The sequence below is a fragment of the Melanotaenia boesemani genome, chromosome 18, assembly GCF_017639745.1.
Source record: "Melanotaenia boesemani isolate fMelBoe1 chromosome 18, fMelBoe1.pri, whole genome shotgun sequence".
NCBI classification, from domain to species: domain Eukaryota; kingdom Metazoa; phylum Chordata; class Actinopteri; order Atheriniformes; family Melanotaeniidae; genus Melanotaenia; species Melanotaenia boesemani.
In genome coordinates, this window is record NC_055699.1 from 502846 (window position 1) to 515248 (window position 12403).

The 12403-nt window shown below is 45.1% G+C and overlaps 1 protein-coding gene across 9 annotated transcripts in view; it reads right to left on the minus strand.

Moving 5' to 3' along the window:
• arhgap12b (Rho GTPase activating protein 12b) overlaps positions 1 to 12403 on the minus strand; it is an 82489-nt gene that overhangs the window by 24227 nt on the left and 45859 nt on the right. For 8 of the 9 annotated variants that reach the window (XM_041967756.1, XM_041967755.1, XM_041967752.1 and 5 more), the window contains exon 3: positions 5334 to 5606. In XM_041967756.1, the coding sequence (XP_041823690.1) occupies positions 5334 to 5606 (273 nt within the window). Of the gene's footprint in view, positions 1 to 5333; positions 5607 to 10808; positions 10914 to 12403 lie in introns of those variants that run through there. The other variant, XM_041967761.1, reaches the window with a different exon arrangement.

The following is a 12403-nucleotide window of genomic DNA, read 5'->3' on the forward strand; positions in this document are numbered from 1 at the left end:
TTATATGTTCACTGTATTTATATGTTCACCGTATTTATATGTTCACCGTATTTATATGTTCGCCGTATTTATTTGTTCACTGTATTTATATGTTCACCGTATTTATATGTTCGCCGTATTTATATGTTCACCGTATTTATATGTTCACTGTATTTACATGTTCGCCGTATTTATATGTTCACTATATGTTCGCCGTATTTATTTGTTCACTGTATTTACATGTTCGCCGTATTTATATGTTCACTATATGTTCGCCGTATTTATTTGTTCACTGTATTTACATGTTCGCCGTATTTATATGTTCGCCTTATTTATATGTTCACTGTATTTATATGTTCGCCTTATTTATATGTTCGCCGTATTTATATGTTCGCCGTATTTATATGTTCGCCGTATTTATTTGTTCACTGTATTTATATGTTCGCCGTATTTATATGTTCACCGTATTTATATGTTCGCCGTATTTATATGTTCACCGTATTTATATGTTCGCCGTATTTATATGTTCACCGTATTTATATGTTCGCCTTATTTATATGTTCACTGTATTTATATGTTCGCCTTATTTATATGTTCACTGTATTTATATGGTCGCCATATTTATATGTTCACTGTATTTATATGTTCGCCTTATTTATATGTTCACTGTATTTATATGTTCGCCTTATTTATATGTTCACTGCACCACAGATTTATTTGGACCACCACCAGCTTATCTTTACATTTCTATATTACATCTTACATGGCTTTAATATGTAGAGGCTTTTCTTCTTTTTATTTCGTTGTATTGCTGTTTTCTCTGTGTGCTACCCATCCATCCATCCAGCCGTCCATCTTTAGTTTGTCTCAGATTAGTGAACCTCTGTCCATTGACACCTGAGAGACTCTGCCTCTCTGAAATGCTCCTTTTATGCTGGTTTTACTGGCCTGTTACCAGCTAACTTAATCAGTCTAGAAATGCTCCTGCAGTTATTTTGGATTTGGAGCTTTTGCTTTTTCAGCCTTTAGGTCCAACGTTTTACAGACATGTTGCTGCCATCAGTTTCGAAATGAGCTCATATTCTCCATGAAATGGTAAAATGTCTCAGTTTCAACTTCTGATACGTCGTTTATGTTCTCCTGGGAATAGAAACGGGTTGATGGGATTTGGAATTCCTACCACCCCGTTTCTATTTACTTTCCACACAGTGTCCCAACTGTTGCTGAAATGAGTTTGTTCTATAAAAAAAGAGAAACACACAGAAAGTTTGGCTGTTTATCTGAATTAGACTGAAAAAAGAATATATTGTGTTTTGTTCCAGCAGGATCACCGCAAGTGCATTTATCCACTGGTTCTAGTTCCTTTCCACATTTGTTCCTTTAACCTTGGAGAGAAGAGTCGATATGATGCAGAAAGCTCAAACATCAGAGCCACTAGAAAATATTCATCAAGCAGCAACCACTTTGCTTCACATTTACAACTTCTGCCTCATTTATTCAGAAGGTTTTGGATTAAAAAAGGCAGATTAGAAATGTTGACTCCTTCTGTCTGCACTGGTTCCAGTCTGCAACATTCTGGTATTTGTAAGATTTTTGTCACGTTCATGCACCCTGAATCATCTTAAAATATATAAATGAATAAAGAAATTAATCTTTCGTGGGGTAAATCAGCCCCATTATGGACTGCTGGCCTATCCAGGCTGTACTCGGTCTTGCCTCATAGCAGTTTTTTTTTTTTTTTTTTTTTTAACTTGTCCTGTCCAGCATCATAGCAGCAAAATGATAATCTGGTTGCTGTATCATGCCGAACAAATTTGCTCTGCCAAGGGGGGGCCTATGGTAAGGCTCCTATTGATAATGTGATTAATTTATTTATTTATTTACTTTGAATCACGGAATCTATGTAACCTTGCTGGACCTGACCGGAGGGGACAGAAAAAGATGGAAAATAGCAAAAAGAGCAAAAGGGAAAGAAGAAAGGAGACAAAAAGATCACAGACAGAAGGAAACGACCCTTCAATCCACACCATCACCAGACAACAAACTGTTACACCTGTACATGAACACACCAGAACATTTCCTACAACTTTTACAAAAGCAGAAACACACACACAGAAAAAACAGGGCTGCCAGTCATTAAGAGTTTTTAAATAATAACCAAATCAAAAAGACATAACAGCGACCAGATACTAACTCACAGGAAAAATGAAAAGAAGAATTATCTCTTAGTATTAAAACCCACTGGACAACTCAGTGACTGTGTCAGCATGCAGAGCATGAGGAAGAGGAGTGATCAGTGATGAAGAGTGGTGAGTGAGATCATGTAAATGCGACCTCGCCTCCACGAAGGCCAGAGGCAGACCAGGGCCAGAGGCCCGGGTCCTCAGCAGCAGACCCGGAGCACCAACCCAAGCCACCCCACCACGAAGACGACTCCAGCCCCACCCGAAGGGCGGCAGAGGAGAGCCCCAGCAAGAGCCCCCCACGGTCCCGGGGCACAGGTCCCAGTGGGCCAAGATCAGCAGCCGCCGGCCCAGCCAGGGACCGGCCACCCAGGGCAGCCTAAGCGAAGGGCCCAGGGCCCCAGGAGCCCAGAGGCGGCAGTCCCACCCCCCAAAGGCAGAGGGCCTGCACCTGGAGGACCAGGCCCCCCCAGACAGCCACCCGGCGTAGGCCAGCACACACCCCGATGTCCCAGCCGCACACCCCGGGAGCCAGGGTGCTATCAGTCCCCTCCCCCCACTCCCCACCTACTCCAAACTACACCCCATATAACCCCACACTCACACCCTCCCCCGCGCCGTACCCACAAGCACTCACTACCACGCAGTCACGCCACACACAACCCACCCACCAAACTTCCCTCTGGATGATGAGCCTCAACAAAGAATGAGAGGATGGGGACAGCGGCAGACCCACGGCCCACCACCCCCCAGGCCCGCCCAGGCCCCCCCCACAAGTGCACTTAACCCCACCCCAACCACACACAGAAACACATGCACACACCTATTTCCTTGCACACTCACGCTCATCCTAACTCATATATGCCCTCTCAGCCCCACCCACACAATATAAACACTCACACAGCATCCAACCCTCCCACTCTCACTCCCCAGACACACCCCCACTCATCCTAACACATGCATACACACGCACACAAACATACCCCCACATCCACACAAACATCATCCAAAGTACAGACACACACACACACAACATACAAGCATCCCTGTCTCAGACCCCAGCAACTCCCCCTATAACCCCCCGAATCCCACTCAGCCCTCCTTCAAACCCCTACACCCCCCCTGTCCCCAGGCCATACCCTGGGTCCCAGGGCGTCAACCAGACACCAGGGCATGCACCAACCCACACCACGGCAGCACATCCGGGCAGGCCCAGACCCCCGGCACATACGGAGCCCACCACCCCGGAGGGAGGAGGACCACCCCCAGGCACCAGAGCCCAGAACCCCCGCCCAGCCCGCCCTGGGATAGCCCGGCCGCCCAGCCCAAGACCGACGCCCACCAACCCAGGTGCCACCAGTGGCCTCACCCCCTGCCACGAGGCGACTCCAACCGCTGGCCCCCACAGCCCCCAACGAGGCCAGACCCAGAGCCACCCCCATCGCAGAGCAGCCCGGTCCCGCACCACGGGCAACCACAAAGAACCCGCAACCACCAGTCACTCCCAGCCATTTACCAAACCCCCACAGCAACGAGGTCACAGTCCTCCACCTACACTAAGTGATGGAACTAAGCACAGGGGACCAGAGGGAATGAGATTCAGCCGAATAGTTCTTTGAGGAGGCAGACATTGTCTCACTACTGATGTGGTCTACTAAGAGATTCCTAAACTGCTGAATACACAGATTATTTTTGTTTTTCCAGTTCACAGTGATAGTTTTCTTTGCGATGCATAATGCTGTGCGTATCATGTGTGCAGAGTTAATTGCCATATTAATGTCACCCAAGTCACCTAGTAGACATAGTGCAGGGTTTGCAGGAATATTACATTTAAACCACGTTGACATGTCCACACATACCTGATGCCAGAACCTGCGGACATGTGTGCAGGACCACAAGGCATGGAGGTAGTTGTCAGGTGTGTTTTCATTGCAGTGTGTGCAGATGTTTGATTGTGACAGACCCATTCTGAACATCCTTTGTCCTGTATAATGAGTTCTATGCAGAATTTTGAATTGTATTAGTTGCATATTTGAATTCTTAGTCATTTTAAAGGTGTTTAAACATATTTGTGACCATTTATCTTTATTAAAGTTACTGGATAAGTCACCCTCCCATTTTGAAGTTGGAAGACAGATTGAGTCTTCTAGTTGGATAATAGTCTATATGTTTTTGATAATAGCTTTGGGGCATTGAGATTCATGAATTCTGCCACCCTAATAGGTAGCTGTAAGTTTAATTGATAAATGGTATATTTTTTACATATAATAGATTTAAGCTGGTGATATTCTAAAAATGTTTTGCTACTGATTCCATATTGTGAAGTGAGAATATTAAATGATAAGAAGTTTCCATTTTCTATTATATGTTCTAACAGTTTTATTCCTTTATTTTTCCATTGAGTGAAATTAATCAGCTTTTTGTTTTGCAGGATGTCAGGGTTGTTCCAGAGGGGTGTAAACTTACATGGAAAAAGTGAGGATTTGGTTATTTTTAGAAAATCCCACCAAGCCACTAAAGAGGAACTGATATTGATGCTTTTAAAACACTTATGTGTTTTGATGGTTGAGCTGATGAATGGCAGGTCAGAGATAAACACATCCTCACACAATGCTTGCTCTACATCTAACCATGATTCATCCAGACTGCTAGGTTTAAGCCATTTGGAGATATACTGCAGCTTGTTAGCTAAGAAAACATGATTAAAGTCGGGTAGCTCCAATCCGCCTCTATCTTTAGTCTGTTGTAAAGTTTTTAGACTGATACGTGATTGCTTATTTTTCCATAAAAATTTAGATATATGTGAGTCCAGTGACTTAAACCAGCTGGAGGATGGTTTAGTGGGTATCATTGAAAACAGGTAGTTTACTCATAGCCTCATAGCAGTTTGTAAACTTCCCATCCCTTTAATGTAAGTGCAATGCCAGAGACCACCACACGAGGGCAGTATTGTAAGGTTCAGCAGAAAAAAACAACCTGACTAGAAACCATAACTTCCTCACATCAAAGACCCTCCAGCAGCATTTCACAGGTGGTTTGAGGTGTACCACAGCCTGATCATGTGACATGGAGGCCTCTGTTTGTTAAACTCTGCTGAGGTTTCTATACTGATGAGCATAATCTGAAGCACTCCCAGCTACATGGATGAACTGGAGCGTCCTTACGGCTTACCTCACTCTCCGCTGTGCCCTGGCTGTCTCCTCGGACACTGCTGGTGCTGCTGAGGGGGTCCCTCGTGCGCGGGGGCTTCCATGTCCGCTCCCCGGTGGCCCGGTTGTAGTAGAAATGTCTCCCCGTCAGGTCTTTATGGGTTTCCCAGTCACCCAGGATGTGGAGAGGGGAGCCTGAGGGGACGGGTGGCAGGCTGGACTGAGAAATCTTCAGCTCCTGGAGGTTGGTGTAGACCGGTGAGACGGACCGGCCCTGACTCATGGGTGATGTAGTCTGGAGGTGGAAGGGAGGAACAAGACTCACAGGTGAGGAATTCCAATGTTTTTACTTCATGGTCTGTCTGGATATTTATTTTTTCCCTATATTTCAGCTTTGAGTCCCGAGGGGCTCGAGAGTGTCCTGAATTCCTTCTGAGGATTCTTTGATATTCCAGGAATTCCACAGCAAAGGTGACCACAACAACATCACACAAGTATGAGATGACACTAACACTAGCAAACACGAACGCTATCAGAGCAGATGTTTGTGAGGCTGAAGGTGAGGATGAGGACGGTCTGCGGGACAGGACCAAGCCTCCAATTCACATCCGCTGCCACATGTGGTCGACAGACACTTTAAAACCATACGAGTCCAAATCTTAGTCCTCAGAGCAGATGAACCCAACTCGCTCCACCCACCTGATCTCATCTGTCAGATGAAAGGACTTTACAAAACATTAAAGTCCAGCGACTCGGCTAAACACAGACTCTGATCATATAATTCCTCCAGTTGTTAAAGCTGCGCTATGCAACTTTCTGACCTTTAAAAATGTGTTTCTGACTCTCCCTGTTGGTGAAGACTTCCATCTTCACTAAAATGATGTAATTCTGAACGCTGAGGTGGACTGGAAACCAACACACACAGACCAGTGCTGACTCTTCCAACACTTCTTCTTTATTTTTCAGTAGATACCTTAAGGCACATTAAAATGATTCCTCAAACAACTTCTGATTTTATGATTCTTTTCAGCTGATCAAGGAAGCAAAGTTCTGTTCCAGTCCAACTAATTCTCCCTATAAGCTGGGTGTCCTCCAAAGGACACTGCTTCACTTTGCTGACTTCAACCGGAAAGAAATGTGGACACAATTATGCTTTAATTATTAACTTTTTATTATCTTTATTATTTTATCAATTTTGCCCTAAAATATTGATGCCTTTTTTGTTTTGGTAAAGCCTCTTTCCACCAGCAAACGATTTCCCCTCCATTTAAACGGCAAACTGCTCCCCTGCCACTCGTCATCAATTCTCCCCGGGTCACCGCCCGGCTGGCGGACCCGCTTCTCCCCGGGTCACCGCCCGGCTCGGCTGGCGGACCCGCTTCTCCCCGGGTCACCGCCCGGCTCGGCTGGCGGACCTGCTTCTCCCCAGGTCACCGCCCGGCTGGCGGTAAAAGAGCGGACCCGCTTCTCCCCGGGTCACCGCCCGGCTGGCGGACCCGCTTCTCCCCGGGTCACCGCCCGGCTGGCGGACCCGCTTCTCCCCGGGTCACCGCCCGGCTGGCGGTAAAGGAGCGGATGGCGAGTCCAGAGAAAACAGAGTTTTAATCTGGAGCCACAGACGTCAGTTTTCACTCGCAGAGAAAAGACGAGAACGTTGTGAGAAATGTTGGTCGTGGCCTGAAACCAGGTTTCTTTCATGGTGGCTGGATCAGGTACAACCTGAGGAGGACATTTTATTAATGTTATTCATTTAAACCATTGCATTTCCATTTCTATCATTAGTCAGACCTAATGTTCAGTTTTATTATTAATATATAAACATGCAGATGAATTTTCAAATTCTGTTAAAGGGAAGATCTTTGAAGTTTTTTTTTAAAAGGTAATGGAATAGTAATTCATTTCTAGAGTTCTGTCAGTCTAACACAGGTTCTTTTTGCAGGAAGAAACTTCAGGTCTTAACTCTGCACTATCTGGCGGAAACGGAGGCCGCTTCAGCTTTTATCAGTACAGCCTCGACGCTGCTTCCCAGCCGGTTGCCAAACCATTCGCTGCGTATTCGGAGACTAAACCATTGGCACATCTTTATTTAAAAGGCAATATTAAATCTGCTTCCCTCATACTTATGTATGCTGTCCAATCTAAAAGAAACAGAAGCTACAATCTTCGTTCTGTGACTCAGGATGTATTTTTGCTCTCTGTACCCAAAGTTAGATTTGAAATGCTCCAACAGCTTGGAGTTTGCTGCAGGATCAGCTGTGTCTGGGGAGCCGGTCTCCTTACACCTTTTTAAAAGTAAGTTAAGAGCATTAAATGACGAGTCTTTAGGTTGTGAATGTTTTGACTAATATTTTGTAACTTGAAGTGTTGATGTATGTTTGTGATTTTATATGTAATTTTAGTGGTGGCTTTGACTGATTTGTAACTTGGTTTGCTGTCTTGGACCAGGACACTCTTGTAAATGAGATTTTTAGTCTCAATGAGGTTTTTCCTGGTTAAATAAAAAATAAATAAAAATAAATAAATTTACACCTCGACTCCTGTAACCACAACACATCACCTGCTGGTCAGGCAGGTGAGCAACTCCGGGGACAGCGATCCTAACAGCCAGGAGGATGGGTGGGGGGGGTCAGTGGCCAAACATTCAGCTGGAACCCCCACCAGCCAGTTTAGGAAGGAAGAAGCCTTTTGGATGAGAGGAGAAACAAAAAGACGTCCAGTTGCTTTCCATTCAAGCTTTTATGGTTACGATGGCCTGGATGACTGAGAAGAAGTAGTCGAGATAGAGGATTTTAAAGAGAGCGTTTAGCTCTGCGTGAAATCTTACCCCAACATTTGGTATGTTTTTTTATTTAACTAGGGCTATTTAACTCCAGTTCTCAAGGGCCACGTCCTGCCAGTTCTGGACAACACATCCGACTCTGATTAATGGGTCACCGTGCAGAACTCAACAAGATGCTGGATCCCTTTCATTTGGACCAAGTGTGCTGGAGCAGGAAGCACCTAAAACCTGCAGCCCTCGAGGAGATGAAGAGCCTCGCACTAAACAGTAAATTCATCGGATTCCACAACAAACAATCTCCTTGGCAACCATGCTGCTGTAAATGTTGCTCAAAGTTGTGCAACATAAACGCTGGTTAAAAACAGGACAAACATTAGCAAAGACAAGAGGAAGAGATAAGTGAAATAAAAAGACAGCTAAGAAGTTAAGCAACAGTCCGGTAGCACCACGTTACACAGAAACAGAAACATCATCTCACCCTGCAAAAGAGGACTTTTAAAACTGCAGAAGGTCGCTTCACGAGAGGCAGAAAGCTGAGTTTCCATGGCAACAGCTCAGAGCATTTAACGTTTTGAGTGTGTATTGGCTGATGGCAGCCTTGTGTGAATGGGAGGCTCCACTGCCGTCACTGCTCAAAGATCTGAAACACTATCCGGATGCAGGTGGGACTTCCTGCTGGGAATAACAGGAATATTTTTCATAGAAATTATGAGCCAACATCCTCCACACATGCCAGATCGGAGCAAAAGTTTCAACCGAGGTCCTGCTTCAAGTTCAGCTGCTGCCTCTTACAGCAGCGTGTTGTCAGACTGGGAGGTAAAATGATGTAAAATGAACGTATGAATAGATGTAGCAGCATAAAGGTCGACCAGAAGAAGAAAGCAGAATTTATTACTAACAGAACTTTGTAGAAATAACACACAGACCAACAGTGACCAAACCTTTTCTCATCTCATCGTTCTCTCAAGTCTTGGCTTTCAGGAGAAAAAATATTGTTATTGAAACAAACACACAACAGAAACTATTTCCATGTTTCCACTTTTTCCTCATTTCCAGTTATTCCTGCTACTATTTACCTGCTATCCTCACTAAACCAACTCCAGCTCAGCTGCTTTGTGGCGCCACCGTGCATCAGAAACGTCTTCTTGGCTTTATTCCAGCCATAGAGGAGCATTATTTTTCTTCTTTTCACACACACATAGAACTTTCTGCTCACTGGTTGATCTTTGGCTGCTCCTGATTGGACGTTACCGTCAATCTAAGCTCTCTGATTGGTGGAAAGTTTGACAGGAAGTGGCTTCATCATCATGTCCAGGTCTAAATAGAGGTCTCTTAGCAACATAGTAGTGATGGTGATGTTTTTATGATGAAATGTGATAAATAATGCTGTTATCATGGATCATTGTGGATTTACCAGATAGAGTCTCTGAATAAAACTACATTTAGTGGCTGGATTGTAAACCTCCTGGACGGGATAGAAATGCTGGAAAACTTCCGTAGATCAGCTAAAGAGTAGCTATCCATCACATTTACCCCACAGAGATACACACCACCACTCCTGTAAAATTGTTGACAACATCTGCAATAAAACTCGGGGCCGTCGGCCATGTAGCATTAAACTGGTGGGAGTAACAGATCACACCCACATTAGAACCGACTCCACTTTCAAATTCAGAGATTCTAACCCTTTTCCACGTGACAGAAATCACATGGCAGTATAATCAAACCCTCTATTTTCTGTTGCACACGGAGTTCCTGGACATAAAAAAGACCAAAAGGCCAACCAGAAGTGCAGAGACTGAAAAAGGTTGTACTTTGTATGGCTGGAGCTCCAGGATCACCAACAGAACCAGTCTGCCCCGGAGCCAGAAGAGGGAAAAGGAAGCTGTAGCTGCTGAGCCAACACAGAGGAGGGAGGGAATTACAAGATCAACATCAGCGTCATCTTTGTCACCTCCTCACAAAGAAACCACGCCCACCAGCACCGACACAAAACTACACAAAGAGCCAACACAGGACCAAACGGTGGTGCAGCCTGGAAAAGGTTGTCGGGTATATTCCATCAGGGCGGTGCAAGCCAGTCTGGGCTCTCAGGTTCATATGATAAAGAAAGGAGGAGAGGAGGAGAGGAAGAGAGGAGGAGAGGAAGAGAGGAGGAGAGGACCCCTGCGCCTCCTGAAACCAGCTGCTATGAACAGCTATACTGGTGTGGCTGCTGCTCTGGATCTTTGTGCTGGATTTTCATCCAAATGTCACAAAACTGTTTCCACGTCTCATTTCAAGCATCTGACACACTTAAAATACACATTTATTCACTACTTTAATACATTAATGCCTGATGAACGTAAAGCACAGAAAAAAGAGACGACAAGCCGCTTGGCTGAAAGTAAAATCTTCAATCAGGCCAGCAGGCGCTTCGTTTTAGGAAACGGACGGCTGAGGAACACTGAGGAACTTTTCCAAGTGTTTGTGTTTCCTTGGCAGCCTGCAGTCAGGATGCTATAAATGCTACCTGGAAGAGAATTTAACACACCGTAGGGAACAGAGCTGATGGAAAGTTCTCCAGTTTGTAGAACAGGACAGAGAACCTTACTGACGGGACATGAAATCCATCTGTGCTGGCAAAGCGGCAGCTCTGATCTATACGAGCCTCACTGGCGCTGAAAATATCACCCTCTAAGACCAGCAGAGCACACACACATCCAGAGTTCATCTCACCTTGTTTCCTGCACTGCACACAAACACATCATCATCATCATCCTCCCCGGCTCTCCTGTAACCTCTGAACACACTGAAAGCACGACGCATGGCGACGATCGGCGGCCATTAAAAGAAGCAGGACACCCGCTGAGGTTCGACTTCCCCAACACACACGCATGCACGCACACACATATACACACACACACACACACACACACACACACACACACACTGGTGTTGTCTCTCTCTCTGCTTCTGTTACTGGCTGAAGGTGGGAGGAACCTCGAGGCCTGATAAAACAGGGTGAAGGGGAACAGGATGTGTCTACCTCACACACTCCGGACGCCACAGGAAACGTCTGAAACACGTCGACCGTCAGAGTTTCTGTTTGAGTCAACGGAGGCTGACAGGCTGCTCTGAGATTAACCTGCTCACAGACTGTAACTAATGAAGGAATCAGGTGTGGAGATGGTGAAAAGGGGAGACCTGGTCTAACGTCTTAGTTTAATCTCTGGAAGGAAACTTACTGAATATCAACATTTCCTGAAAGTGTTGCGACACGTTTGGTAACATCCTGCAGATCGGCTCACTGTTAACTCCTGTACCACCTTCACAGACTCCAACGATGCTGAAACGATGAGCGAGGTGGGTTTGTTGCTTACTGACAGTTTACTGTCAGTAATTCGGATTATTTAGAGATATTTACCAGTTGTTATGCCTGCATGGTAACACACTATTTTCCTTCATTTTAATGCAAAGACCTGTTGGAACAGACCACATGTTCCCTTTTTTGATTCTGAACCAAAGCAGAGAAAACATGAACTTGGTGAGGAAGGTTTCTCCTTTTTTGGGTTTGATTAATATCTGTCTGCTGACGAGCTTTTACTGTTGCTGTAATCAACCCCTAAAAAACCTGCTGATCTGTTAGCGAAATATACACGTCCAATCCTACCTTCCCTTTACATCTAAAATTCTTCAAAAATTATTTAGAGCTCATCAAAGCACAAAGAAAGCTCAGGTAAAGTTTTTGTTTGTATGCTTACACACACACTTACACACACACAAACATATATATAATATATATATATATATATATATATATATATATATATATATATATAATATATATATATATATGTACACTGTAGTGTTCTGTGCTAACTCAGCCGCAAAGGCTCATGGGTAGGCATGTCTTAACAGGAATAGCCCTTGATTATTTTTAGCAGCATGGGCAGCGCTAACAGTCACAACACCTGTTCTTGCTGGACAGAGCCTGGTTGATACTGCTGCCTCTGGCCAAAACAACGGAGAGGGAGCTGCAGCATCACAGGGTGGGGCCCAGCGAATCCCTGTTAAGTCAGCAGACACCTAACTTGTCCAGGTCCAGCTTGCTGCACAACTAAACTCTTGGACATCGGACGAAACAGCAGTTCATGTCGCCCTCTCTCTGGAGGACAGGGCTTTTTAAGTACTTACTGATCTTAAACCAGAGAAGCGCCAGGATTGGGTGGCGCTGAAGGCTGTCCCCCGGCGTCGATTTCGCCACCAGGTCTATGCAGATGGTGTCAGGGACCAGCTCACAGGGAGTCGGAGAGAAACCAATGAGAGCCTAG